General features: G+C 56.8%; 1 protein-coding gene across 3 annotated transcripts in view; it reads left to right on the forward strand.

Moving 5' to 3' along the window:
* CACNA1G (calcium voltage-gated channel subunit alpha1 G) overlaps window positions 1-26,867 on the forward strand; it is a 153,967-nt gene that overhangs the window by 23,700 nt on the left and 103,400 nt on the right. For all 3 annotated transcript variants that reach the window (XM_054221875.1, XM_054221876.1, XM_054221877.1), the window contains exons 2-3: window positions 25,045-25,156; window positions 25,654-25,787. In XM_054221875.1, coding sequence (XP_054077850.1) covers window positions 25,045-25,156; window positions 25,654-25,787 — 246 coding nt within the window. The remainder of the gene's footprint in view (window positions 1-25,044; window positions 25,157-25,653; window positions 25,788-26,867) is intronic.

Below are 26,867 nucleotides of genomic sequence, written 5' to 3' on the forward strand. Positions count from 1 at the left end.
CCAGAGCTGGGGCAGCCTCTGCGATGGCCACCTTGCCCTTTGCTGTTGTGGGGGGGGAGACACGGGGCATTGCTGTCTCCCTCCTCTTCCTCTCCATCACGACTGGGGTGAAAGCCTGGTGGGATGCTGGGCCCCGGCGTGGGCAGCTCCTGCCCTTCGCCCCTTTCTGCCGGGTTCCCAGCATGGCCCCGCCGAGGGAAAGCCCAGCCTGGGGGTGGCTGCGGGGTTTTATAACCCTGAGAATGGATCCCAGCGACGGCCCTGCCTCTCGGGGGAGCCGGGTCACGTCACTGCCCAGGAAACCGCTCCCTGGGAGCGACAGCTAGTTAAAAAGGGAAAGAAAGCCGAGGGGGTGGGAGCAGGGGCGCGGGAAGGCGTTGCTGGCAGTGGGCGCGCTCCCCGCGTCTCGCAGCCTGCACTCGAGGTGCCCCTCACACAACTGGGGCGCAGGGCCACGGCGTTTCGAGGTGTATTTCATCGCAGGTGGAGCACAACGATCCCCCTCGTGTGGCTGCGGAACCTTGGGCTTCGTTGTTTGCTCCCACATGGGGTGGCTCCGGTTTGAGGGAGCCCAAAAAGTGAGGAGCTGGGGGGCGAGCGGGTGCCCCGGGCAGGATGCAGCGACCCCCGTTTGCTGTTGGCATTTAACTGCCTTTGAGCCGTGCGCCATCGCGTCCTGGTTGCATCGCGCCGGCCCGTAATCTCGCACCTCATGGCTCTGTTAATTAGGAAGTCATTAGGGTGAGTTGTGATGTTGGGGGGGCAGTGGCAGCTCCCAGAGGGCACCGCTGGCTGGTTGGCATGGGGCATGTGAGGCTGGGCAGGCAGAAATCCTGGGGGTCTGGGGGAGAGGGATGGGGCTGGGGGAAGAAGAGAGTCTCTAGGGAGATGGGCTATGTGAGACCCCGACTCCCCCTCTCCCCCCAAAGACAAAAGCAAGGCTGGGGCGTAGGGTCTGCAGGCTCCCTTGGAGGACACAGCAGTGCCTGTGGAAGTGCCTGTGGGTCACCAGCAGGGATGTCCCTGCTTTTTGGAGGAGCAGAGCCAGGCAATGGGACAGCAGGTATGGCCCTGGAGGGGGAAATGGAGGTGGCAGTGTGGAGGCAGGGTGCTCTGCCCACCCCAGCCGGTCCCTGCCATGATGCTGCGCTGCCGGTGACCCAAACGAGCCCTGCCCTCGGCTGTCACCCATCGTGGGAACATGTGTGTGGCCCCCAGCGCTCAGCACGTCTCCCAGCACGACCTCCCCAGCCTCCATTGTTCCTCCACTGGCTCCATCGCCAGGGTGAGAAGTGCCCAAACCCGTTGCCGCTGCGCCGAGCTCTTCCTGGAAGCATCGGCAGCAAACGCCTCGCCGGGGCTTCTGGCTCCCGCTGGGGTCCCGGCTGCTCTTGGCTCCTCGCGGGGATGAAGAATTGGGTGAATAATTCATCCTGAATAATTCATCTCACTAATTTATTAGCTGGACGGACGTCACCGCATTCCTTCCTTGGGCTGCCTACCAGCAGATCCCAACCTTCCTAAACTGGAGAGCATTCCTTCCCTTGCCGTTTCCGCTGGTGAGCTCGGGCTCGCTCTGTTTATTTGCAAATACCCGTTTGCGTGTGTTATTTGGATCGCTCTGATTGCGCCTGCCTTTGGTTTGGACACGTAGCTCGCTCCGGAGCTTGCTGACCCCCAACGGGGTGAGATGCGGCTCTGAGAACCAGGGCTTTGCCACGAGCAGCTGCAGGTTGTTTTTTTTCTAATTCAGAATTTGTTTTCTGCAGCCGAGAGGATCCCGTGGGAAGCGGGGGGAGAGGCGGCGGAGGGGATGGAGTGAGGATGGTGGTGTGTGCTGGGCTGTTCGGCTCTCCCTGGCTGCTTTTGGGTAGTGGCTGCTGCTCCCCAGTTCCCGGTGCCGTGGGATGGGGCAGGCGACGCCGGCATGGCCAGAGGCGCTCTTCTCTGGAGCGAGCGCTCTGTAAGCTCGCCGGTCGGTCCGACCCCACCGTGCTGGGGTGCAGACTGCCCTGGGCTCCCCACGCTCGATGCTTTTTCCAGGGCTTGGGTTCAGGTCTGTGCTTTCCAGTGCTTGAGGGATTGATCCACTCGTGAGCCTTCCCGGAGGAAGACTGAGGCCAGCTGGGGCTCCGTTCCGCTCGGTCCTGCTCGGGTACAAAGTCTTGGCAGTGCAGGGGGTCTGGACCTGTCCCCTAAGGTATTTTGGGCTGCGTTGCGGGGCAGAGTCCCTGTTGCAGATCTGGAGGTGACGGGGGCTGCAGACTTGGCTGGGGATCCAGCAGAAGCAATAACCCAAGAGGATGCTGCATCCCAAGCATGGGGCTGGGATCCATCCTTAAAAATACAAGCCGAAAGCACAGGCTTCTACAAAGAGCACTCTCCTCCGTCGTGTGGGAAGCACAAGCTGTCCTGTCCCCTCCGAAGGCAAGGGAAAACCCCACTCGAGCTGGGAGGAAAGCAGCTGGGCCTTGGGATGAGGGACTCTCCCCTTGCATGCAGCCTCATCCCAGGATCAGCTAATTAACTATCAAGATTTGGCCTCCCCTTCCTTCCAGTCTGTTCCCACTTGTCCTTTGTAGCTGATGAATCAGGCAGGGTCGGAGCTGATGGGTCTGAGGGCTGTGGGGGTCTGTGCCACTTGGAGGAAGGGCTGGATGGGGTGTAATGGGAGGGTGATTGTTCAATGGCACCTTTTCTGACCCAAATCTTCCTACTGCAAGGAAGGGTCTGGAGGGGACTCTCTGCTGGAATGGCTCTGGGAGACGTGTCTCTCCTGGCTTTGCGGTGGGAGCCCGTCTCCCCCAAACCTTTCCCGGGCAGCTCTTGGCCTTGGCCATCACCTGTATGAGGAGGGGGCGGAGGGCAGAGCCCCTTGTCTCTGCCCCGGGTTTTAGGGCAGGAGGTTTCCCCGTTCGGGCAGCGTGTCCTGGAGCTGCCGCGCCGGGCTGCAGCGGGTGAGCGGCAGCGGCTCTAATTGTGCCTGAATTCCTCTGAACCGCAAGTGAAAACTGCAGAAATACGGAAAGTAAATAGCGTGGGGCTGAAATTCCCGGCGCTTTGGGGAACCTTCCATTAGGAAAAGTTTCTGAGCTGTTAATGAAAAGTTTGCTCCTCCCGTGCGGGGACGCCCTGGACCGGGAGAGATGTGGCCACGGTGCCGCGGGGACCGTGCTGGGACCCCTGCGGAGCTGGGCTGGCTTCATGCCTTGGAGCAGCTGGAATAAAAGCTCTTCTCAGGGTTTTTTGGTTGTGTGGGTTTTTTTGGTTTGTTTGTTTTTTGTTTTTTTTTTTTAATTCCTCTGCCACTCACATCCCCCAAGTGAGGAGGTTTTAATCTCTTTCTTGCAGATTGTGAGAACAATTGCCCGGGATGCTGGAGCGACCTTTGCCGCACAGATAGGGGATAGGAATATGGCAGTGGCAGCTGCAGCCTGTCCCTGCTCCAGGGGGGCTCTGCTCAGCCCCAGCTACTGCTCCTGAAGGGGGGCAGAGGTGGTGGCAAAGGGCTGAGCAGCCCTTGCCCATCCCTCCCTGCGCATTGCTATAGGTGCTGGGGAAGACACTGTCCCCTCAGCGTGTCCCCCAGCGTGGTGTGACAGTCCCCATGCGTTGAGCATCTTTCTCGCTGACCCCATCGTGCCTGCTCGCCGGTCTGGTACCCGACGCCACAGGGTTTCCCCCTGGGCCACGCTGGCCCGGAGGAGCTCTGCTTGGGGCTGTGATGGTGACGTGGAACTCCACAAGCGTCTGGAGCCCTGATGTCCCACCTGCACCCGCTCCGTCCCCAGCGTGGGTGGCTGGGCACCAGAACCTCAGAAAACGGTGAGGGAGACTAAGATGCGCACACGAGCGCACCGGGGACATTTTTGCGATGCTCTCCACAGGAGAAGCCTGGCTTTCCCAGGAAACGTCCCCCCTGCTCCCCCCCTGCCCAGACCCACTCTCCCACCCACGCGTGACTGATTCCCAGCACCCGCTCCTGCCCTGGCTGGGGACAGTCCCAGCGCCTCCCGACCCGGCAGCCCCGTGGGGCAGCTCCGGTTCCCTCGGCCTCTCCCCACAGGTCAGGCCTTTCTCTGGCTCCCATCCAAGGTTTCGGATCAGCTCTTGGAAAAGTAAAGCCATAAAGTTTGCCCCAGCTGGAGCAGGAACCCGCAGCGGCTGGCTTGGAAGGCGAGCACCAGACCCAATGGATATTTATATTGCAGCAGCGAGGTTAAAAATAACAGAAATTTAAGTGCAGGAAGTTGTTCTGGATGATCAGAAACTTCTGCTTTGGTGTTGGGATGCCAGGGCTAGTGCTGGCCCTCCTCTGTCCCTCTTGTCCCTGTGCCATGTCCCTTGGGGCTCTGTGGGGTCCTCCTGGTGGGAAGCATCCTGTTTTGTGGCTGCAGGGATTTTCCCTGTTCCCGGAGGGAGAGGGGACACCGTGGGCAGCCCCGAAAACCGTGCGGTGCCAAGTGGGTGCTGCAGGGGTGAGTGGAGGGAGGCAGGATGGGGCTCTGCTATGGGGTCCCGGTGGCTGCGGGGAGGGAGGAGCGCCCCGTCGCAGCTCCCCTGCATCCCACCCGATTGCTTTTATTGTCCCTGCAGCGTTTGTTCCCCTGCCAGGGGTCAGAGGGGTTCCCACCCCCAGTTCCCAGTGTCTCCACTGACAACAGACACATCTGGAGCCGATGGATGCGCCACTCCCGGCACCCGGAGCCCCTTTGAAGCCTCTCAGGGGGGTTCTGCGGCGCCTGGCTCCCCTCGCTCCCCGGGACAGGCGGGTGGGAGGAGGATGCTCCCCGGTGCCCAGCTCTCGGGAGCCGGGCTGGGCTTTGCTCAGCGTGTTCCTGGCACAGCGGCTCTGTGCGGGGACAGCCGTGGGGGCTGCTTTGCCATCCCAGAGCCCGAAGCTGTTTGGTGACACAGCATCCCCCGTGACATCTTCCTCCAGCCCGCTACGGCTGAGACACCAAACCTTCACAAACCCCCGCGCAGGCACGTTTCTTGGCAGCGATGTCTTATTTTGGTTCGGCTCAAACCTTTTCCCTGTTGACACAGCGGCGGCTCTGCTCGTGCTCGCCGGGCCTGAGCAGGGGTGACCTTTCCTGTGTTTGCTGTCTGGGCTGCGCATCCGTCCGTGCTGCGGGCTGCAGCTCTGCAGCCCCTGATGAAGCCGGCGGGCGATGGCGAGCACCTTGCAGAAACGCTTCCCTGCTCCAGGCTGTCACCCGGCAGGTCCCGCGCCACCTCCCCAAGCTCATTTCTCTCCTCCTGGGTTTTAGCCCCTCTCCTTGGACCCGATTTGCGTCTCGTTTCCCTTGCACTGGAAGGGGTATCAAGCGTTGGAACAGGCTGCCCAGGGAAGTGGTAGAATCGCCATCCCTGGAGGTATTTAAAAGGTGGGCAGACGTGGTGCTGAGGGATGTGGTTTAACGATGATTTTTGTCAGTGTTAGGTTGACGGTGGGACTCAATGGTCTGAAAGGTCCCTTCCAACCTGGATGACTCTGTGATTCTAAGGGCCGGGCTTCCCCTGCGCCTGCTCCTCGGAGCCGGCCACCCCAGCCCAGCCTCCCCGCGGGGGATACGCTTCCCGGCGGAGGGCTGGAGGGAAAGGGCTGATGTACCTCATCTCTGTGTAGCTACCGGCAATATAACCCCCTTCTCCTGGGAAAAATCCCGTCTTTGGGGGGACTCTTCAAGGGTTAACCCTGCAGTCGCATCCTCTGCAGGACGCTGCCTGCCCTCAGCCCTGGGCACAGGGGAGACGCTGGGGCACCCGGTCCTGCCCTGCTGGGTGCCGGCGGGGAGGGAGAGCATCCTCCCGTCTGCCTGGGGAGCAGCCTGGGACCCCCCCTGGTTCTGCTGCCATGCTACACGTTTTGGGGAGCGGAGCCAGCAGCCGCATGACCGCTTTGGCAGCATTTCTGTCCAAGAGAAACAAGGCAGGGACGGAAAGTGGAGATGAGCTGGAGGCTCCGTCTGTGACAGCGGTTCCTGCGGGATTCATGTGGGCTCGCCTGCCTGGTTCTGGGTCGCAAAAGCGATGTGTTAAACCCTTTGGGGGCTGTCCCAGAGCATCCCCGGCCCCTCTCTTCCCGCTAAGCCCAAGCAGCGCGTGAACCCAAACTTTGCCATTTATTATCCGCGACGAAGTGAACCCGCTAATGTGACTTTTTGGCAAAGTCTCACTGAGAAGTCCTCGAGGGTGAAATGAAACGGGGTCACAGAAGGGTTTAATTCGGTACGTTGTCCTTCAAGGGAAGGAAAAGTCAGACAAGAAGTTTTAAACATTTTATAAAAATATCCACATGTGCTCAGTGCAAAACTCACCGTCTTTACCTAATTTAGAAAATGACTTTATATGGAGAAAGATTTAACGCTGCTCCATGGAGGGGAAGAATAATGAATACGTCTGTACCAAATCGCGCTGTCATCCGAAGATCTCCAAGTGCTTTCGAAAGGGTTGGAGAGAAATAATTGTTCTTCTCTTCCCTGGTTTTAGAAACTGAGGCATGGGATGAGAAAGCCAGAAAAGTGCAACTTTCCTGGCTAATTTTAGCCGTTTGAAGTCCAGATCTAAGCACCTAAATAAATGACCTGATTTTAATAGACTGCTGGTCAAGTCTCCAGGGTAAAACCTGGAACGAGTCTGGCTCCGTAGGTCTGTGAAGGTGGCCTGGGTCTGGAGAGGAGCCTCTTTCCCTTAATTTGGCACTGCTGCCACGAGCCTCGCTGAGAGCTAGGAGCAGATGAGGAAGCTGATGAGAGGGAATTTATCTGAATTTCTTTGAACTTAGGAGAAAAGTCGTTCTTAAGAGTGTCGTTCGGGGCAGGCCTGTTGTAGCCAGGTGAGGTGAGTGCCCTCGGTAGCGCTGGGGGACGGGGGCTGGATCCCTCTGATCCCTCCGGGTGCGGAAAGCAAAAGCGGATCCAGGCTTTTCATCCCCGTTATCACACCAGTGATATTTAGTAGTGAAGAGGTGCAGGTGGTGAGGGGAAGGAGGAAACAGAGGTAACCACAGCACCTCATTAACCCGAGCAGCCGAGCTGTGTTACAGCATCTCGGGTGGGGAATCGGCGCCGGGATGCTTCCGGCGGCACGTGGACCATCTTCCTCCGCAGCGGGTGGTGAGGCTGATGCTGCCACTCTCCGCTCCTGGTCCTGCTGCTGCCCTGGGCTGCTCCTGCTGCCCAAATATAAAGCAAAATCCCTTGAAAGGAAAATGCTATCTTGCTCGCTCAGCTGAGCTGTCTGCTGGGTCTTCAGGGTCAATCTCACCAGGAATAAGGCGGTGAAATGCTTGCAGAAGTCGAGCTTTGAATGAGGTGGGCTTAGCTGGGATCCTAAAGCTGGACGAGTTGGACCTGGGGACAGAGAGGGGCTGGTGTGTCATGCCGGCAGGTGGGAGCCGTTTCCAAAACGCCTGCCCAGGTTGGGAAGTTGCTTCCCCCAGCCCCACGGTTTGCAGCGCGGGGGCAGCGGGGACCCGCAGGGAGATGCTGTGACAGCTCGGCCCCAAGGAGGTGCCGGCAGGAGGGTGATGCAAGGAAGGGGCAAAAAAATACCCATCTGTGTTTTTTGCCTGCTTGAACAGACCTGAGCTCACTTGTGCTCCTCTCTCCGGGCAAGAGCAAATTAGAATTTTAATTTTGTGGCTACGACACCAATCCTTCCTCTGTGATCAGGGTCTGTCTGCGAAATGAGATGAGCAAGAATTGCAGTAAATGTTTTCTGGGACCGAGGGCTGGTCCCAGCCCTGGCACCTGCATCTTCTTCTTTGCATGCCAGAGCTTGCCTTATTTTGGTTTTGTGCCTGGCTCGTCCTCCTACAAAATCACTTCCCTCTGAAGAGGGATGGCTGGGCTGAGCATATCCAGGGCTGGAAGGTGCCCCTGAGACTCCTCCATCCCAAATTTGCATCGCTTTGGGATGGAGCTCACGGGGTGATGAGGCAGGGGTGAAGCATCCTCTTCTGGATGCTGGATGAACAGTATCCTCTGGTCACTGCTGGGGTTTTTTTTCACTCTCTCCCATTTCGGTCAGTCTCTGGCATGATCCTTCGTGCCACAGGACCGTGGGCATGGCCGGGAAGCAGGAGTCGTCCTGGCTGGAGGTGAGCAGCCAGGCTCCCTCGGACCCTGTGGTCCCCCCGGTTCCCCTCGCAGGCAGCTGCTCTCATGGGAAACCCACCTGCTTTTGCTCTCATGTCATTTAGAGATGTCACCTCCTCTGGACATCCAGGAGGTGCGTTTTGCACCTCCTGGTCCGCTGGAACTCAGGGTGGCGGGGATCACGGATGCAGAACAGATGGGATGGGAAAGGCCAGATCAGGGGAAAATGAATTAGGACACGTAGAAGTACCCTTGATCGGGACGGTAACCTCTAATCCGGCTCAGTCCTCCTTATTTACAGTTGCCGAGAGGGAAGGCAGGAGAAAAGCAGCCTGGCAAGATGCACAAAGCTGATCTCCTTCCCCCCAGCTGCTTTGCTCTCGCTAATGTATTTGCTGGCAGCGCTCGCCGTCCCCGGAGCATTTGAGCACGGTCGGAGCAACTGTTCGCAGCCAAAGGCAGGAGTGTCGGAGCAGGCACAGGGCTGGGAACGGCTTGTGGTGTGGGGGGGAGGCGACGGGAGCCCCCAGCCCCTCAGCACGGGATGAACGTGGGGAAAAGAAGGGCTGAGCTCTTCCCTCGGCTGGCAGGGATGCAGGCAGGGAAAGCTGACAGCCCCCGGCTCCCTGCTGCGGTGTTCCTGCCTGTAGCGCCGGGCTGAGGGAAGGGGCTGGTGTTGGGGAGGTTTCCCGGGACCGTCCTGCTTGAAAATATTCACCCGAAAATATTCACCCAGAGGCCCCGGGGCTGTTTTTCTTTAGCTCTGCGCTCAGCAAGAAGAGCGGGGACATCTGAGAGCGCTGCCCTGTACGAGGACACGGGGAAGGACAGAGCTCCGAGGGATGTGGTTGCACCTTGCGGTGCTGCAGAGGAGACCGGAATCACCAAAAATCCTCCCACACCATAAAATGAGGCATTTTACATCCCAAGTCGGGAGCAAGCGCTTCCCTCCCGAGCATCAAGCTCTCCCGTAGGGTGCCGGACCAGCGCTGCCCATGCCGTGCCGGGGCAGCGGCACTCCAGCCAGCTGCCGCAGAATATTCTGGCATTTTTAATAAGGGTTGGTGCGGTCACTGCACTCGTTCCAGGCGAAAGCAATGAGAATTTTATGAGGTGTAAATGGATTGTGAGTGCCTGAAAGCATCCGCGTCCCGCTCCGCTCCGAGCGTGCACACGCTTCTGCGCCTCCTCTCCTCGGCCCAAGTACCTTGTCTCTTTGCAGGCTGGGAGAAAAGACAACACCATGAGATGCTCTAATCTGAGTTTTCTGTCCGTGTTGCTGCTGTTGTGGTTAAAACCCCCTTCTTCTGGCTGCAGGATTCATTAGGGTCCGGTCTCTGGGTTTCGGAGGGAAACCGGAGCAGCTGCTAATGAGGGAGCAGTAATATCTAGAGCTCGTTTCGAAGCAATAATGGAATTAGGAAGAAGACAAACACAGATCGGTCCCGTGCCTGATGGCTTTATTTTCGGCCTCTTTCTTGCTTTTTCGCTTTATTAGTTAGAATTAGAACATCCATTTTGCATTAGAGGGCAGATGATGAAATCGCACGGGATCGGAGAGAGTTCCCAGCGATGGGCTGAGGTGGGGAAGTTTGAGCTTTCGCTGTAGATAAGAGAGGGGAAAAGTGCAGGGGGCGCAGGAGGGGACGAGGAGGCTGTAATGGAGAGGGAGACAGGACAGCGAAGGGCAAGAGCTGGAGCCGGCAGCCTCTTTAGCGAGGCTTGTAATTTGTTATTAATGGAAAAGAAACTGCAATTTTTATTTTGCAAAAATTTTTTTGTTCCACATTAATTTTTAAAGTGCGCTTTGCTCCCATTACAGCCTCCTGCCAAAGCGCGGGGATGGCTGGGAGGAGCTGCGCTTTGGAAAGGCTTTGTGGGGCAGGGGGTGTCCGTGTTTGTGTCCGGGCTGGGGGAACAGCAGGGATGCGGGGTGATTCCCTGGGGCCAGCATCACCCACCCCGTCGCTCGGCATCACCCAGGCCCCAGGGTGGGGGACGCGGAAGGTGCTGGGGCCGGGCTGTGGTGGGCTGCGTGCCTTCGTTAGGTGCCGGGGCTTGATGAGGGCTTGCCTCCACACGGAGCTCTTTCTTAATTAACTCCATGTGCGGAGACACGCGGATCCTGGAACAGGAACAAGGCGCCCTTATTCCCCAAAAAGCTTGTCCGCACATGGAGTAAATCAATAGCAGCTCATCGGGAGCAGTGCGTTGGCTGGAGATGCCGCCTAAGGATGAGTCACATCCAGAGAGGGGGGCAAAAAAAAAAAAAATATTAAAAAAAACCCTGAGATTTGAGTCCAGAGCTGTATCTGAGGAATGGCCATCGTGTTTCTGGTGTGCCAAACCAAAGGGCTGGCTTTGTACCGTCTCCTCTCTCCTGCCTGGTGAGCCTTGCGGGTGAATTTTGCGCCTTGAACCCATAATTCTGGGCTGGGACGGGGGGTGGCTGAACATCGTGAGACTCTGTGACTTTTAAGCCGGTTGTGGGTCGGTGCGTCCACACCGAGAGCTCTGCGGCACGTGGTACTGGGCTCAGTACTTCTCCCCAGATGGCCGTTGCTCGCGCCGCCGGCGGCGTTTCTGCAAGGCTTGGGGGGTTTTCCCCATATCCCTGGGGCTTTCCAGAGAGGAGGCGATCAAATGGGTTGGGATCAAACAACTCCGAGGGTGTATTGGGTTGTGAAAAGTTGTCCTTGTTGTTTTTCCCAAGCAAAAGCGAGTGAGGCTGGGGTGATGTGTGGGAGATTGGAAACCCGTGGTTTTTTCGGTGCATTGTTCATGAAGTTTTTGGAGAGATCAGAAGCATTAGAAACTATTTGGTTTAAGGCTTCTGAAGTGGCCAAATGCCCTGGCTGGGGCTTTTCCAGAGCAGCCTGGGGCTGTGCCAGGACACAGCGGTGTGCGGGGCTGGATCCGGACGCGGGAGCTGGGCTCGTCTTGTTGCTGGGTCTGGATTTGGTTTAATAAAGGTTTTGGAGAGGAAAGGATGGAGAGCTGCTAACTGGGGGCTGAGTGCCGGAGCGTTTCCCACCTCCGTCCTGGCCGGCTGCTGATGGCGAGGGTCGGGTCATCGGCACTGGAAGTGCCCAGTCCCTCGGCAGGGCTCACTACGGGACACAGAGCCCTAAAGTGACAATTTCCCCCCAAATGGGCTCAAACCAATCTCGTTCCTAGCCATCTTGGCAAAGATGAGATTTGGAAGGGATGGGGAAATGGAGCCTCTGCGGCTGCGGGGGTCTCTCTGCCCAGTTCCTCTCCGACGCTGAGCAGCTCCGGGGGCAGCGGGGGCCAGCACCCTCCAGGGCTTATTCTGCAGGAATGAATGAATGGAATAAATCCAGTCTAAATGCCAGGTCGTGACACTGGTGACAGGCGTTAGAAGACGGCAGTGGCTCAGTCCCTGCTCTCCCTTGGTTGAGGTTTGGCTCCGGTGGCATCACGCTGCTGGTGCTGCCAGCACAGGAGCTGCGCGGGACAGAGTCTCTCCGAGGCATCGCGGCTGATACGCCATCCGCTCTCGGAGCTTCCTGGCTTTTGTCAGTGGCTCTTGAAGCCTGACGCTAATTAAATGGGGTGGTTTGCGTTTAATAGCCTCCCACTTGACTGGTGCCAGGTGGAGGGTGCTGGGCAGGTCCCCGCTGGTGGCCCTGCGGGGTGGCAGTGCTGGGGTGGTTCCCTCTGCAGGTCTCCAGCACCCAGCCCTGGGTGTCTCCGCAGCCCTTAGCGCTGAGCCCTGCACCCTGGCCAGCCTCGTCTACAGATCCTCAGGAAGACAAACCTCCCTTGCTGGCTTAGCTGCACTTTGGGATCCACAGGAGGATCTGCAAATGCTGGGAGCAGGGCGAGCGTCCCCGGCAAACGCCCTCTCCCTGCAGCGGTGCCGTGTCCCCTCCCATCCCCTTCCCTGCTACCGCCAGGCTGCCAGCCCCGTCCCCAGTCTGCTCGGAGACATCAACACGCTGTCACTGAAGCTGAAAGCACCAACCAGGTGCGATGCCCCAAACCCCAGGGAGCTCGGGAGTGCTGCCAGCCATGCCTCCCCCTCCTCCTTGGCTTTCCTCGCCTGGAGGGAGTGCTGGCCTGGCCTCTTTCCCTTGGGAATGCCAGGATCATGGAGAGCACAAACCTGGGCTACCTCCAGCAGCAATCAGGGTGCCCGGGGGTCTGGAGGGTGTTATGGGGGTGGGGGACAGGGGTGCTCTAGGCCCTTCTCCATCCAAGTGGCTGGCAGAGTGGGATGCAGGTCCCCCAACATCTCCTGTAGCAGAACCGCCATCCTCCCTGTCACCTCCCCTTGTATTCCCCCAGGGTGGGGAAACCAGGAGGGGCTGTGCCATTCCTGCAAGCAGATTCTATACGATGCACCTTAAACTTTACAAAAAAGCCTCTTTTTTTTTTTTTTTTTTTTTTTGTGGCCTTTCCTAGGACTTGAGATATTTAATCAAAATTGCATCGTGCAAACCCCGCTGGGGAGCCCCTGCCTGCTTCTCAGGGTCGAGCATCTTCTCTCTGTGTCTACCCCTGGTTTTTTGGGCAGTAGCAGCGGGCAGTGGGATGTGGCATGTGTACGACATCGCATCCCAGCTCAGCCCAGGGCTTGGGCTGGAGCGCGTGGGGTGGGCCCTGCTTTTGGGCTGATCTCACCCCATTTTGGGCTGGGCTGCGTCTCTTTGGAGGTGGGAGGCATTTTGGGGTGGCATCTCCTACCGTGTCCATGCAAGTGCCATGGTAGGGCTCTGCTCAGCAGCAGGGTGTGCTGAGCACCGTTCCGACCCTATTGTCCTGCCTCTTCCTCCCTCGTCCTCCTCCTCCTCTACCAGCGAGATGCTAATTAATGAGTTAATGAGGTGATTAGGGGACTGGAACACCGCTCCCATGAAGAAAGGCTGAGGGATCTGTGTCTTTTTAGTCTGGAAAAAAGACAACTGAGGGGGGATCTTATCAATGCTTATAAATAATTCAAGGACAGGTGTCAGGAGGATGGGGCCAGGCTCTTTTCAGTGGTGCCCGGCAACAGCACAAGGGGTAACAGGCACAAACTTGAGCATAGGAAGTTCCGTCTCAACATGAGGAGAACTTCTTTCCTGTGAGGGTGGCAGAGCCCTGGCCCAGGCTGCCCAGAGAGGTGGTGGAGTCTCCGTCTCTGGAGACATCCCAAACCCGCCTGGACGCGTTCCTGTGCCACCTGCTGTGGGTGACCCTTCTCTGGCCGGGGGGTTGGACTGGGTGATCTCCAGAGATCCCTTCCAACCCCGGCCATTCTGTGAGTTCCTGGCCGTGGATTTGCATGCAGGGAGCAATTAGACCAAGCCTTTCCCGAGCCCCCAGCCTGCTCCAGCTCCCTCTCCCCGTGGTGGCCCTGCCCTGGGGACCACAGCTTGCTGCACCCAGCCCTTCCGCAGGAACCCCGCGCCCCTGACGGCTTTTAGTCCCGTTTAGTCACTGCGGTATTTTGACGTGGCGTCAAGATGTTTCAGTTCACGCAGACGAGCGGTATTTGCAGACACCCCAAGGACTGAGTCAGGCGCATGGGCGCAGCTCGTGCCTCCAGCATCTCCCGGAGATGTTCTCCTCCAGCATCGCCCGCTGCTTCCCTCCCTGCGTGCCACGGGCAGGAGCCACCTCTGACGTACAGGGGAAAAATCAGCAGGTTTGGAGCCAGGGTGGCCTTGACCTCCATTTCCCCACCTGCAAAATGACCTCCTTAATGCTCATCCCTGTTGTGACAGCTCTGCATTGCTTACACTGAAAAACACTATTTTTCTTTTTTTTTTTTTTTTCATTGTAGACTTTAAAATCTGAAGCGTTTAAGATGGTTCCTGTCTAATTAAGTACTTAACCTGCAACAAAATATTGTGTTTTACGTTGATGTTTTTTTTTAGAAAGGAAATGTTGGCTCCGTTTCTAAGTGAAACATTGAAGCAGGCCAGTTGGAAAATCGTCATCATATTCAGACTTTGTAAACATTATTTATTTTTTTTTTTTCCTCCCCCCCTCAACTTGAAGCCAGGTCAGAAAACATAAACACAAAATTTGCGGGGAGTTTGGGTCGCCCCAAAGCTGTATTTCTTCATCAAAGCTTTGCATGGAAATTTATACCCAGCGTTAGCTAATGCCAGCCGTTAAGTGGAAAGGGCTCGGGTCTCCAGTGGTCAGGCACGGCTCCCGCTGGAGAAGGGTTTGCCCCAAAAGAAACTATGGCCTTGGTTTTCCTTTCTATCACAGCAACTCGGGCATTGCCCCGAGAAGCTCCTGGGGCAGGACACTGGCGCCAGCGGAGGGGAAGGGAGAAGGTGTGGGGACACAGGGTCTGCGTCCCCCCCCCCCCAACTCTTTTAATTGGTGTTAAGCCGTTTGCGTCTTTCAGAAGCAACCATTCCTCCAGCCCTTCTGCCCTGTCCTAGTGCATAGGGTTAAAATGATGCTGGGTTTGTCCTTGGATTTGTCCTCTGTGCTTTCTGCGAGGTTTGGCCAGATTTCCTCAGGGGCTTTGAGCTCCTGCCCTTCAGCAATTAAAATACTGGGCTGGGGACAAGATGTGCCCTGCTGCAGCAGATGTGGCTGGGAGCCGGGTGCTTTCGGCTCATCCCGGAGCCAGTGCAGCCAGGAATTGTCCTGCATCTGCCCCTTCTCTTCCCTTTTCCTCTGCTGAGCCCCGAGCTGCCCGTTTGTAGACAAAACCCAGAGTTTGAGCTTCTCTAAAGGCCTTGGAAGGTGTTTGCCTTGGTGCGGTGGACACATTTCCCTGCTTGGTGGAAGAGAGCAGAGGGAAGGGTGTTTTGCGCAGGCACCGGGGGTATTTCGCCTTTCTGGAGGTCTCGGTAGGGATTTCGTGGGTCTGGCAGCTGTAGAGTCTGTCTGGCGAGGGCTGTGCTGTGCCGCAGGGTGGGATGCTCCGCCGCTGCGGGATGGTTCATACCAGCACATCCTTCCTTGTCCCGCACCCCACTTTCCCCGGCTCTCAAATCTCACTTGCGAGCATCCCTCGCCCGGGTGTCTGCGGATGGACGGGGAATGGGCTGTGGGAGCGATGGTGGGGTAGAAACTGGTCCTGCGACTTGGATGGGGATGGAGCTGATTTGTTTAGCTTGCTCGCATCCCGTCTCCTCGCTAACAGCTCTTCTCTCCGAGGTTTCCCCTGGCCCGCAGTCAGCAGAGGGAATTCCCTCGCCTCTGCCCGAGCTCCAGCTGCAGCCGGGATTGCTGCGGTGGATGCGAGGACGGGCTGTAATTGCCGCCTCTCCCAGGTTCACCGGGTTTTGTGGTCCTTGCTCGGTTACCACGTCTCGGTGCCATCCCGCCGCCCGCTCGTTGGGGCGATTAGGGAAGCGCTGAATTAATCAGCGGCTGCCGTTGACCCTGCCGAGCCGTCCCATCGCCTGCGCTCCCCCCTGCAGCTGCTGACATCCCCTGACCCGGCTGAATCTTTCATGCACTCGCGTTGTGTATTTTTAATAGCCTGGGATTGGGTTCGAGTTGGTGCTGGCGGGGCTTGGGGGGCTGGGGGGGCCGCATGCCCCAGCGGCATGTGACTTGGGGGGGACAGCGTGGTCCCAGAGGAGAGGGGTGCGGACGGAGGCAGAGAGCCCCTATCACCTGTGCCAGGCAGGGTGCTGATGCTCCCAGGGAATATTTCTTCTCCATAGGGATTATTTCAGCTCCCCAGGGATGTGCACAGGTTTTCCTGTCTAAGGGGGGGTGGGAGCAGAGAGCCCATGGAGGCTTCCTGGAGTGTGTCGGGGATTGTCAGGGAAGCGGAGGAGCTGCCAGGACAATTAGCATGGGCTTGTTCTCGCCAGCACGTCCCTGGGATGGAGCGGGGCTATAATCAGCCTGTCGCTTTTCCCGGCTTTATTAATACATTGATTTTTGGGGGGGGGGGGTGTGTGTGTTTGGCTCCGCGCGGCGTGGTGCCTGCCAGCCAAGCCTCTGCGGGGAGAGCGGGGGCTCGAGGTGGTGCGTCTCTGGGCATGGCAATGTCTCATTTTGGAAGCTGTTTGGGCTTCTTCCTCGGGGACCGATGGAGGGAGGAGGAGGAGAGACATCCCCTCCATCTGTGCGCTGCCCTAGGAAGAAGGGATTTAAATTGTAGGCTCGTGAAAAAGAGGAAATGTGCCTGTTCTGCTCAGGCTTTGAAGCCTGCAGGAGCTTCCCAGAGATGCTCCCCTTCCCGGTTTGGGGAGGGCTGGCTCAGAGGGCATCTCCAGCCGTGGCTTTCTGTGCCCAGGGTTGGTACCATGGTCCCCCATCTGCCCTCTGCTCCGGCAGCAAAGGGTGAGAGATGCTCTCCAAGGAAATACATGAAGATATTAATATGAAAACATAGACTAAAAAATTTATATATATGTATGTTTAGGGCAAGTTTTATCCTGATCCACCTTCCCATGTGTCTGGGATCTCCTCCTCTCTTCTCTGCTCTCTCGTTCTTTCCCGCTCCGGTGAGAAGCCGCCTGCCCAGCGCAGCATCCCTGGCACGGCAGCACCCATGCCACATGTGTGGCCACGCAGAGCCATCGCCTCAGTTCCTTCATTTCACCAGCTGTTACATAAATCCGCTTTTATACTGAACTTGTGGACGTCACTGAAGCTCTGTCCATACCCATAACATCACTGTTTCCATGGGAACCAGCGTACTTCCAAGGGGGAAAAAGTAGAAGGAGACTAAAAAAAGGACAAAGAAGGAACAAAATAAGACAAATATGTGACATATCCCAGCTATGTGTCGGTGTAGGATGTTATGATTTCACTGCAACTGGTTTAGGAAACCTTGCATAATGCTTTTTGTCTTGAGTAATGCAGCAAGCTGGATCAGGGGTGGTAGAAACTTAATAGTATCCCGAATATCCCGAGTCTCTTGGCGAGACGGAGGAGTCTCTGGCGACTCTGCACGAGGTGCCTTTCTGCGCAAGCACGAGGGGAAGAGGCATCTGGCCGTGGTGCAGGATTTATTTGGGTTTCCGTGGGTTTTCCTCCATCCCGGAGCACGGCTGGGGCTGTGCATCATGAGGGGGTTGTGGATGGAGATGTCCCGGTGAGCAGCCAGCCCCCCCCGCTCTTCTGCTCCACCGAGCTTCAAAGGCAGGCGCTATTAAGGGACGCTTTACAGCGAACAAGTTTAAAAATATATATATTGGGGGGTTAAGTGTCTAGCCATTACGCGCTTCATAAGGCGTGGTGGGAGAAAAGGTCTTAAATATGTTATTGAGGACCAGCAACAGCTTTGGCGTATTTTAGTGTATTTTAGCTGGTAACCCTGGGTCCATCCAGCAGAGGAGGAGTCCATTAGGAAGGATTTTAGTGCTCCCAACATCTTCCCTAATGCCAGGCATGAGCTGCTGGGAGGGAGCGCACCCCCGGGGACAGGCATGTGTGTGCCAGGGCACGCTCCCACCTCTGCAGCCCTGCTCCGGTGGGATGCGTGGGAGGAGATCCCATCCCTGAGCCACCCAAATGTCAGCAGAAGGTGCTAAAGCAGCGACAGGAGTGGAGGGAGAGGGATGCTGGGGGGAGCAGGGGCTCCTGCGGGGCTCGGGCTGGGCAAGCGAGGCTTCACGGCGGCTTCTCTGCCCTTCCCTTGGGGCGGCGTGGGGCAGCGAGGGTCGGGGTCCCAGCGTTTGGTATCAGCTGGTGATCTCCGACCCCATGGGGCTTCCGACCCGTCCTGCTCACCCAGGGGCTGGGGACCATGGGCTGACCCCCTGCCGTCTGCACGGGGCCATTTTCGGGCTAACCGTTTCATGGTGAGCCCCTGGCCCAGGCTGCCCAGAGAAGCTGTGGCTGCCCCATCCCTGGAGGGGTTCAAGGCCAGGCTGGACGGGGCTTGGAGCAACCTGGGCTGGTGGGAGGTGTCCCTGCCCAGGGCAGGGGGTGGAACTGCGTGATCTTTAAGGTCCCTTCCAACCCGAACCATTCTGTGATGCCAAGACAGGCGTGAGGAGGAAGGAAAGACTGGGATGAGAAGCCAGAATAAATTCAGCCTAAAGTGCTCTTGCTTGACTTTATTTTATTTTATGTTATTTTTTTGAAAGAACCCATCCTCGCAGATGCTGGTCCCAAGGCCGGGCTGCCAGCAGCCGAGCCCTCCCAGCTCAGGAGTTAATTGCAAGCGATATGTAGGGCTTTTCTTAAAAGCTCCAGCTCCTGAAGTTTGGAGATTATGCAAGACACTCAGCTTGCAGGATTTTTTATTTTTTTTTAATCTTCTTTTTTTTTTTTGTCTCCTTAAGCAATAAGATTTTAAACCCTTTTGGTTGCTGGGGAAAAAAACCTTACGGTACAAATCTAAAAGGTTATGCGGAAACAATTTCGAAACAGTAAAGCAAATAAGAACCTCGTCAGGATTTTATTTTTTTTTTGACAAAACATCTTTTTTTTTTTTTTTTTTTTTAAAAATCAATCTTCATCCCCTCTAAATACAGCATCATTCTTGGCTTCATCACCTGGGCGGCAGAGCTGGGTTCCTCCGCGCTGCCGAGCAAATCCTGCGTCCCCCTTGAGAGGCGGCTGTTTCCGAGGCAGAGCATCTCCCGCCTGCAGCTGACAGTGTGGGTTTTAAGTCATTGGGAGAAAAATGAAAAGATGATGGAGGTGATTACTCCCCCAAATCCCCTTTTCCCTCTACTTTGGGGCTTTACAGTCGCCGTTGTGCGTACGGGGCCTTTGAGGACCCTGGTGTGGCCGTGGCCCTGTGGCACCGGTGAGAGGGGAGAAAACGCGGCTGTTCCATGGCGGAGGGAAGCAGCTGCCAGTGCATCCCCTCGAAGGGAAAATAAATTAGAGATGAAATTTCCAAAAATACCGATGTGAGTGATCGCCCTGGTTTGGTTTCGCAGGTTTAATTGTGAAGCTGCATGAATTAAAATAACCTCCTGGGTCTGTCTGCGCTGCGAGCGAAGCGGTTTTGAGGAGCTGCAGAGCGGTGACGAGGCAGGGATGTTCCCTGCCTGGCTTTTTCCGGGCTCGGAGCCTGCGGATGGGGATGTCGGGGCTACGCTGGGCTCAGCAGGGACGTGCCACCTCTCGGCAGCATCTTCTTGTGCTGCCGGATGCAGTGACCCGGGATGGGGCAGGCGTGGGAATGCTCTCTGACTAATATTTGAATTTTTAAACCCCTTTGCCGCAGCCCCGCTGGAGAAGCGCCTCTCGGCTTTGCTTTCCAGGAACGCTCTGGTGATCGGGCTCACCTGGCATGAATCCCTGCGGATGGCGGGGCAGGAGGCGTGCGCTCCATCGCATGCGTGCCGTGAGCGTGCCCGGGGCGGCCGTGCCCGCAGCGGATTCTCCACCCCGCCGGGAAAAAGCAGTTGTGCTGTGGGTGCGGTGCCGTGATGCTGCGGGAAGGGCTGTAAGGCTGCCCCATCTTCCTGCTTCATCCTGTTCTTGCGTTCCCCGGAGGGAAGGGAGGGTCCAGGCCTGGAAAAGCAGCTGGGAGGGCAAAATGGGGTAGAGACGATGCCAGGATCACAGCAGGGCAGGTACCTGCCAGGGCTCGGCCACAAGCCGGGCGAGCGGATTCACCGGGTAGAGACGCCCCCAGAGCACCTCTGGCATGCAGCACCCGAGGGGATGCAAATGCTAAAAGCAAAAGATGGCTTTGCTTTGCTTTCGAAGGAATATGGTAGGAAAAAACCTAAATGTCCAGAGTTGTGATGGGAATCCTATAACCTTTCAACTGGGCATGACGTGAAGAGCCTTTTCCCATTGGCCCGGTGCAGTCGGAGGCGAAGCTGGGAAGGGGTTATTATTTCCATCCGTGAGGCAGATTAATTCTGAGGACTTTTAACTTCCCTTGCAAACGGCCTGAATTAATGTTTTAGGATTTTAGACCCTGCCTCCTCTCGCCCCCCCCAAAGGCCAGACCCTGGAAGTCCCATTATGCTCCTGTCAAAGGGGCTATTTCTGGAATTGATGATATGAATGAAGCCTAAAACTCCGCTCTCATTAACGTCTGCAGCTTATCCCAGTGTCACTCCTAAGCTGGTGGGACTCGGTGACACTGCAGCGGAAGGCTGTCATTTCAACCCAATTTTCACATCACATTTGCACAAAAATTTCCAGGCCTCGCCAGCGCTTTCGGCGCATTTATCAAATACCAGCCGCTGTCCTGGCAAGTGAAGGTTTTGCCCGGCACGAGAAAAATGACTGCGGGGGGTGATGGGGGACCTGATTGTGGCTGTGGCCATGGCCAGTGGGTCCAAAGGACCTCTCCTTGCCCCAGAAAACAGGCAGCAGAGCCGAGGTGTCACCTGGCCAGATCCAGGCAGTTCGATGCGTTTCTATGGTTGGGGTTTATTGCAGGGTACAGGCTTGCAGCCCCCAGTGCTGCGGGGCTGCCCAGACATCGGTCCCCACCTTGCCCACGGAGCCACGCTCCCCATCACACTGGCTGGGCTTTGGGGGGTCCCACCCCATCTCCTAGTGATGGCAGGATGGCGGCACATGGCCTTGGAGCCGCTGCTTCGCTGGGGCACCCGCACTGCTTAGGGAGAGCTGGGGGTCAGGGAAGGAGCCGGAGAGGAGAGAGAGGGATGCAGGGAAGGAGGAGAGGGGGAGTGGCAGAAGGTGCTTGGGAGTAACAGAGCATTAAGGGAAGAAATAAATATGAATCCCATGGAAGAGCGTGTGTCGCTGTAAAGAATCACCAAACGCTGCCTTTCCTACCTGGCTTGGCCGTGGGCGGGGATGCCCGGCCGCCCTGGTGAAGGGACCACCATCTCTGGGGATGGGGATGCTGCGGCACGGTGGTGTCCGCTCTCCCCATCCCCGAGCCAAAGAGCACACCGGGAACAGTTTGTGTGCTCCAGCTCAGCTTGGAGATCCTGGGCTACTGATGGACCGAGCATCGTGCCCGCCATCCTCTTGGTTGCCGCTGCCCTTGAGCAGCGTCTTCCCATTTAATTCACTTGCCGGTGAATTTGATCCAAACTTCTGCAACCAAATCATAGCAAGTATAATGCAATATCTTTCTCTTTTGATTATATTAAGCTGGGTAGTGCTGGCTAATTGAATCTGGGGCTCTTGCCTCTTAATTACGAAAGGTCAGGCTCTGCCGAGCGCGGGCAGGTAGCACGGGGATCGCTCGTGGTGGGAAGGGGCGGAGGGCTCTTGCTCTGCACAAAGGCTCCTGTTCGTAACGAGTAACTGACTTCTGGATATGTTCCTCTTTTTTTTTTTTCTTTTTTTTTCTTTTTTCTTTTTTAATGGTGCTCTTTGTCTTATGACTTTTAAGAGTCAGGTTACAACAAAAGTGTTACTGGATGTTTCTGTGTGGCAGAAACAGATATTTTTATCTTTTTTTAATTGAATCTGCGAGCATTTCGGCTGACTGTCTTGACCAGGATGATGGTAAAAATGTGGTCAGCAGGTGACCCTGAAAAGCGGGGTCTCTGACACAGATGATCAAAGGGCTGGAGCCCCTCTGCTGTGAGGACAGGCTGAGAGAGTTGGGGGGGGTTCAGCCTGGAGAAGAGAAGGCTCCAGGGAGACCTTAGAGCCCCTTCCAGTCCCTGAAGGGGGCCTACAGGAAAGCTGGGGAGGGGCTGTTTGCAAGGGCATGTAGCAACAGGACGAGGGGCAATGGCCTTAAACTAGAGCAGGGCAGGTTTAGATTAGACATTAGGAAGTTCTTTCCACTGAGGGTGGTGAGACACTGGCCCAGGTTGCCCAGAGAGGTGGTGGAGGCCCCATCCCTGGAGACATTCAAGGCCAGGCTGGATGAGGCTCTGAGCAACCTGATCTAGTTGAAGATGTCCCTGCTGACTGCAGGGGGGCTGGACTAGATGGCCTTTAAGGTCCAACCCAACACGTTCTATGATTGTATGGCACCTGTGGGATGGAGCGGATGGGGTGATCACCTGCTGTGAGTGCGTGTGAACCCCATTATTCATTGTTTTTAAACATCAGCCCTACGTTCCCTGCCTGCTCAGCACGAGGAGAGGGCAGGACCCCCCCCCCGGACCAGCTCCACTCCCTGCAAACACTTACCTCATGGAAAGCGGGCTGAGCTCAGCAGCGGGGCGAGAGGCAGTGGCAGTGCCACTGCCACCCCTGGTGTTTGCTGTCACCTCCTCACCTTAGCTGCTGGCCGGGGACCAGCGCGGTCCCTGCTGCATCCCAAAGCCCCTTTGCCCCTTCGCTGCCCGCGCAGCATTCAGTAAAGCACCTTCTGCTTTTTGCTAATTGAAGAGTTTCCCTTTGTCAGCCTCTCGGCTCGAAGGAGGGTCGGTACAAAGCCGTAGCCATCAGCACTTTGTGTGCCTCTGAAAATCCCATTAGCAGAAGAAAGAGCTTGAAGTTTCATTCAGCTGGAAAAAAAAAAAAAAAAAAAGGGCAAAAAAAAAAAAAAAATAACCTCCTCAACCTTCTGATCTATCAGCTGCGCATTAACATACTGCCCTCGGCACCGCCAGGGTCCCCGTCCCGGGAATATTTAATCAGGGCGAAGCGTTATATTGGACAGAAATGTATTTGCTTGAGGGAGCGATATGCCGATAAGTGGGTCTGCGGTGAAAGCTGGGGAAAAAAACCCTGCACATCAGCAAATAAAATCCCCTCCTGCTCTCCAGGTCCCCCCCCCACCGTCTTCTCCAGGCTATTTTCCTGCCTACGGGATGTTTGTTCCTACAAGGGGAGTTGGGGAGGGGGGGCAGTGACCGGCCCGGGGCTGGGGACACGGACAGAGCTGGGGGGGTGGGATAAGGGGGGCCCGTGCCTGTGCCAGCGCCCGCAACGAGATGGGGCGTGCTGGGGCTCTGGGGAGCTGGTGCTGTGGGAGGTGGGTGCTGCTGCCTGCTGGCACCGGGGGGAAACCTTGGGTGGGTGCAGCCCTGGTCTCCACATCTCGCCCCCGGCTGCATCTTGCCCCCTGCCCAGTGTGCAGCGGGTTGTGGCATCTCGGGGGGCTGCGCTCTCCTGGCTCCCCTCCGCTTGCAATTAGTCACTGGTGCCGGTGCCAGCACGCTAACGAGCATCGAGGGACACCCACGGCTTTGCCATCTGCGGCGTGCCGGAGGAGGACGGGAGGGTGCCCTCGGTGCCGTCCCGTGCTGTTCCTCCCATTTGGGCCACGCTCAGCCCTTTGTGGGGGGCTGCGGTGAGCGGGGGTCTGCTCAGCTGCCCTGGGTGGGCGTTTGGGGCTGCTCCGGGTCTTGGAGAGGGAGGAGATGAGATCAGAGCGGCTCCAAGAAGCTGCGCATCATGGTTGTGTGCCCATCTCTTCTTGCTGAGGTGCTTGTGGTCCCCAACCAGCATCCAAACATCTGCCCTCCGTGGCAAAAGCATCACCCAGGTCCCGTGCCCAGCTGAGATGGAGCCCGCGGAGGAGAGCCAGGCCCAGCACGGGGTCTTCCCCACCGCCAGGGAAGATTTTGCACAAAGTGCTGCCTGTCTGGGGACGCATCCATGTGTCTCTGCAGGTTTGGACCCAACCAAACAGGCTGCTCCCGAGCCTCCTTGCTTCCCCGCCGAGTATCTCGCACAGCCCTTGCAGGCGCACGCTCGTTCTGTCACCCGTTTGGGATCTTACAGGGATTTTTTTTTATTTTTTTTTTTAAATTCTTTATATGTTCTCAGGGGCTTTGCAGTTCCTTGCTGGCAGAGCCGTGGATGTGGCTGGCTCTGCAGAGGGATGCTTTCCAGCCCCCCCCACCCCTCTGAAGCCAGGGAATGCTCGTGGATCCCCCGCAGCTCCTGCCCCCTCCTCCAGCCTGCCCTCGGCGCCTGCCCCCGCAGGACTATATTTGGGCTAAATATTCCAGCCCATAGCCCCAACCTGACAGTTGGAATGTCTATCCCGATATCTTGTAAACATTTCTGCCGATTAAAAGATCCAGGCGACCAAGCCGTGACTCAGCCCCATGTGATTTCCCAGGAATTCGCCCAGGATGGGGCTGGCGGGAGCTGCCAGCTCCAGCCCCGCGTGCCCGGCGGGGTGGCACCTGCTGAATCATCCTCACCTTCTTCATCTCCAGCCTGATAACGCTACAGCACGGGCTCCCAAACACCGCCCGCTACCGCGTTGCAGCGAAAGCTCTTGTCTGACAAGGGCCACGCTTATTTTCCTGGAGCCTGGAAGGCGGGAGCGTGGCCCCGATTGCCTGCGGCTCGCAGCAGCCCATGGGGTGTTCTCCCTGCTAGGCTCGAAGATAACGCTGGCACCGCATTGCACCGACTCCTGGATTTCACATCTCTGTGCCCTGGGCAGTCGGGATTTGGCTGGAAATTCCCCCTAGAAGGATGCAAAAAAATTTGGAACCAGTTTTGAACCATCCCCGTGAGGATTTGCTGCGGCAACTTTGTTCTGCCCCAAAAGTAACAGCATCCAAAGTCTGTCCTGGCAGCTCAGCTCTTTAAAATTGCCCCAAGAGGCAGCAGCTGGGGCAGGGGACGGGCTCTGCTGGCCCTCGCAGGCTTAAGGCTTTTAGGCAGTCAGTTAATGGCTTTGACAGTCTTAATTCAGACTGGGAATGAAAAGTTCAAGCAGTGACTTCAGGGTAACGCCCCTGGGGTAAGCTGTGACATGGTTAATAGAAAATTGTAATGTTGTTAAAGTGCTTTTCCGTAAAATGCCAGAAGAGGAAATTAATGGTGTGGGGGTTTTTTTCTTTCTTTCCCTAAAAGTTGATATCAGTCTTTCAATTTAATTTTTTAACCCGTCACATCAGCACTCAGCACTCTTGCCATGCAACTTTCATTTTACAGCGGTTTTTGCGTTAGCTGTAGCCACCGACGGCGGCGTGGGGAGGGCACACCGTGGGTTCGCTCTGCAGGTATCTAAATGGCAGGCAGGAGGCTCTCCACGCAAAACCAGATAAAAATCCAACCTAGAGAAGCTGGCACGTGCCTTGCTTTAAAGACCGGAATGACCTTTCTGGTTTGGTGGTGGCCGCTCGCGGATGCTCGTTTGGATCCATTACTTCCTTGACGGGGTGCCCTGCAGGTGGTTCGAGCGGGTGAGCATGCTGGTGATCCTGCTCAACTGCGTGACGCTGGGCATGTTCCACCCCTGCGAGGACATCGCCTGCGACTCGCCGCGCTGCAGGATCCTCCAGGTATGGCTCAGACGCTGCTTTTACCTTAACGGCGGCCCCGGGTTGATGGGGAACGGGAAGGACCGAGCTCCGGCAGAGCTGGCTCCAGCCGTGGTGGAGTTACCCTGGGATGGCTGGCTTCTGCCTGTACCAGCGCTTAAAAAAAATTTGATTTTGGTGTTTGGATGTGAACACATGGTGTCATCAGGCAAAGCCCCTGCCAGGCTGTGCCAGCCCCAGTGTAGCCAAGCCTTGCTTGGAGTGCTTGGGGAGGGTAAACCATGGAGTTTGTAGTGAAAAGCAGAGCCCAAAATATACTCATCCCTTTGTCCCAGTGCTGTTGGCCAGACTGGGTTGGGGGATGACACAGGGCTGCTCCCAGCACTGCCTCTGCCCTGGGATTTTAGCCCTCGGTGGTGCGAGAGGAGACCTTGTTGGACTCGGGTCTGTAGTTGCCTCCCCGGGCTGGGGAGTGCAGGGATGCAGGAGCATCCCTCCTCCGTGCCTTTCTCTTGCAGAGCTTCGACGATTTCATCTTTGCCTTCTTTGCCGTGGAAATGATCGTCAAGATGATCGCACTGGGGATTTTTGGGAAGAAATGCTACCTGGGAGACACATGGAACCGCCTGGACTTCTTCATCGTCATTGCGGGGTAAGCCTGGTGCAGTGGGTCCCTCTCTCCCCATGCATCTTTGTTGTCATTCATGGCATCGCTTGGCAAGTGTTGGATTTGGGGGAGCGGATGGTTTGAAGGCTGAGGGTTTGCTGGGCATCGGTGCTGTCAGCGTTATCCATCCTGGCTCCATGGCAGGGATCACCGCCCAGACCGCAGCGGTCCCTCCGGTCCTCTCCATAGCTCGCGGGAGAGCTGATGCTCAGCTCATGGAGGAGGGCAGGGCAACAAAAGCTGTTTGTAGTGGATTTTGGCCAGCCCGTGTCCTGGGGCTCCTCGCCGGGTGTTGGGCTCGGCTCTTCTCCCTCCAGACCCGCCAGTGGTTTCGGTTTCCATCGGGCGAGGTGGTGGCGAAACAGGCGGTTGGGAGCACGGAGCGGCGTGCCAGGGAGGATAGTTCAGTGAAATGTGCATGATTGCCCTCATTATTATACTTTTTTTTTTTTAGCGAGGGAAAGCGACCAAGTTTGCCTTTTTGAGTGTTTTCCTTTCAGAGGCACCTGGTTTGAATTAAAGGCTCTTCCAGCACCCGAGAGTCTCCTGGCGGAGGCTGGAAATCCACATGAAAAGTCCCTGGCCCCCGGCCAGCGAGCTGAATTTCTTTGACACACGAATCGCTCGCCGGCCCTCGCCTCCCCTCCCTGCTCCAAGACCCCAAAGACCTTTGGGAAAACAGTGTTTTTTTCCTCTTTTGTTGGAGCTAGAGATCGAATTCACTGGATTTTCCTGGAAAGGAGCAGGGGACCCTCCCAGCTGGACTGGTTCCCTGGTGTGGGTTTGGTGTGCCCCAAGAAGGGGCAACACCTCGGTGGACTTTGTTATGGCCCATTGCTGACCCCATAAGGTTATGGCAGACGTCTCTCCTAGGCAGCTGGGAGAACCAAAGCAGTGGCCCAGTAAAACCAGTAAGGAGGTGCCAGTGCATCCTTGGCCTGGGAAACTCATTGCCATGGGGTGCTGCAGAGGCCAAAAGATGTAGCGAGGCTCAAGACTCAGACAGGAGGCAGAGACGGAGGGCAGAAAGGCCAAGAGATGCAACTGTCCCCATAAACCCATCTT

The sequence above is a fragment of the Rissa tridactyla genome, chromosome 15 (assembly GCF_028500815.1).
Source record: "Rissa tridactyla isolate bRisTri1 chromosome 15, bRisTri1.patW.cur.20221130, whole genome shotgun sequence".
NCBI classification, from domain to species: Eukaryota; Metazoa; Chordata; class Aves; order Charadriiformes; family Laridae; genus Rissa; species Rissa tridactyla.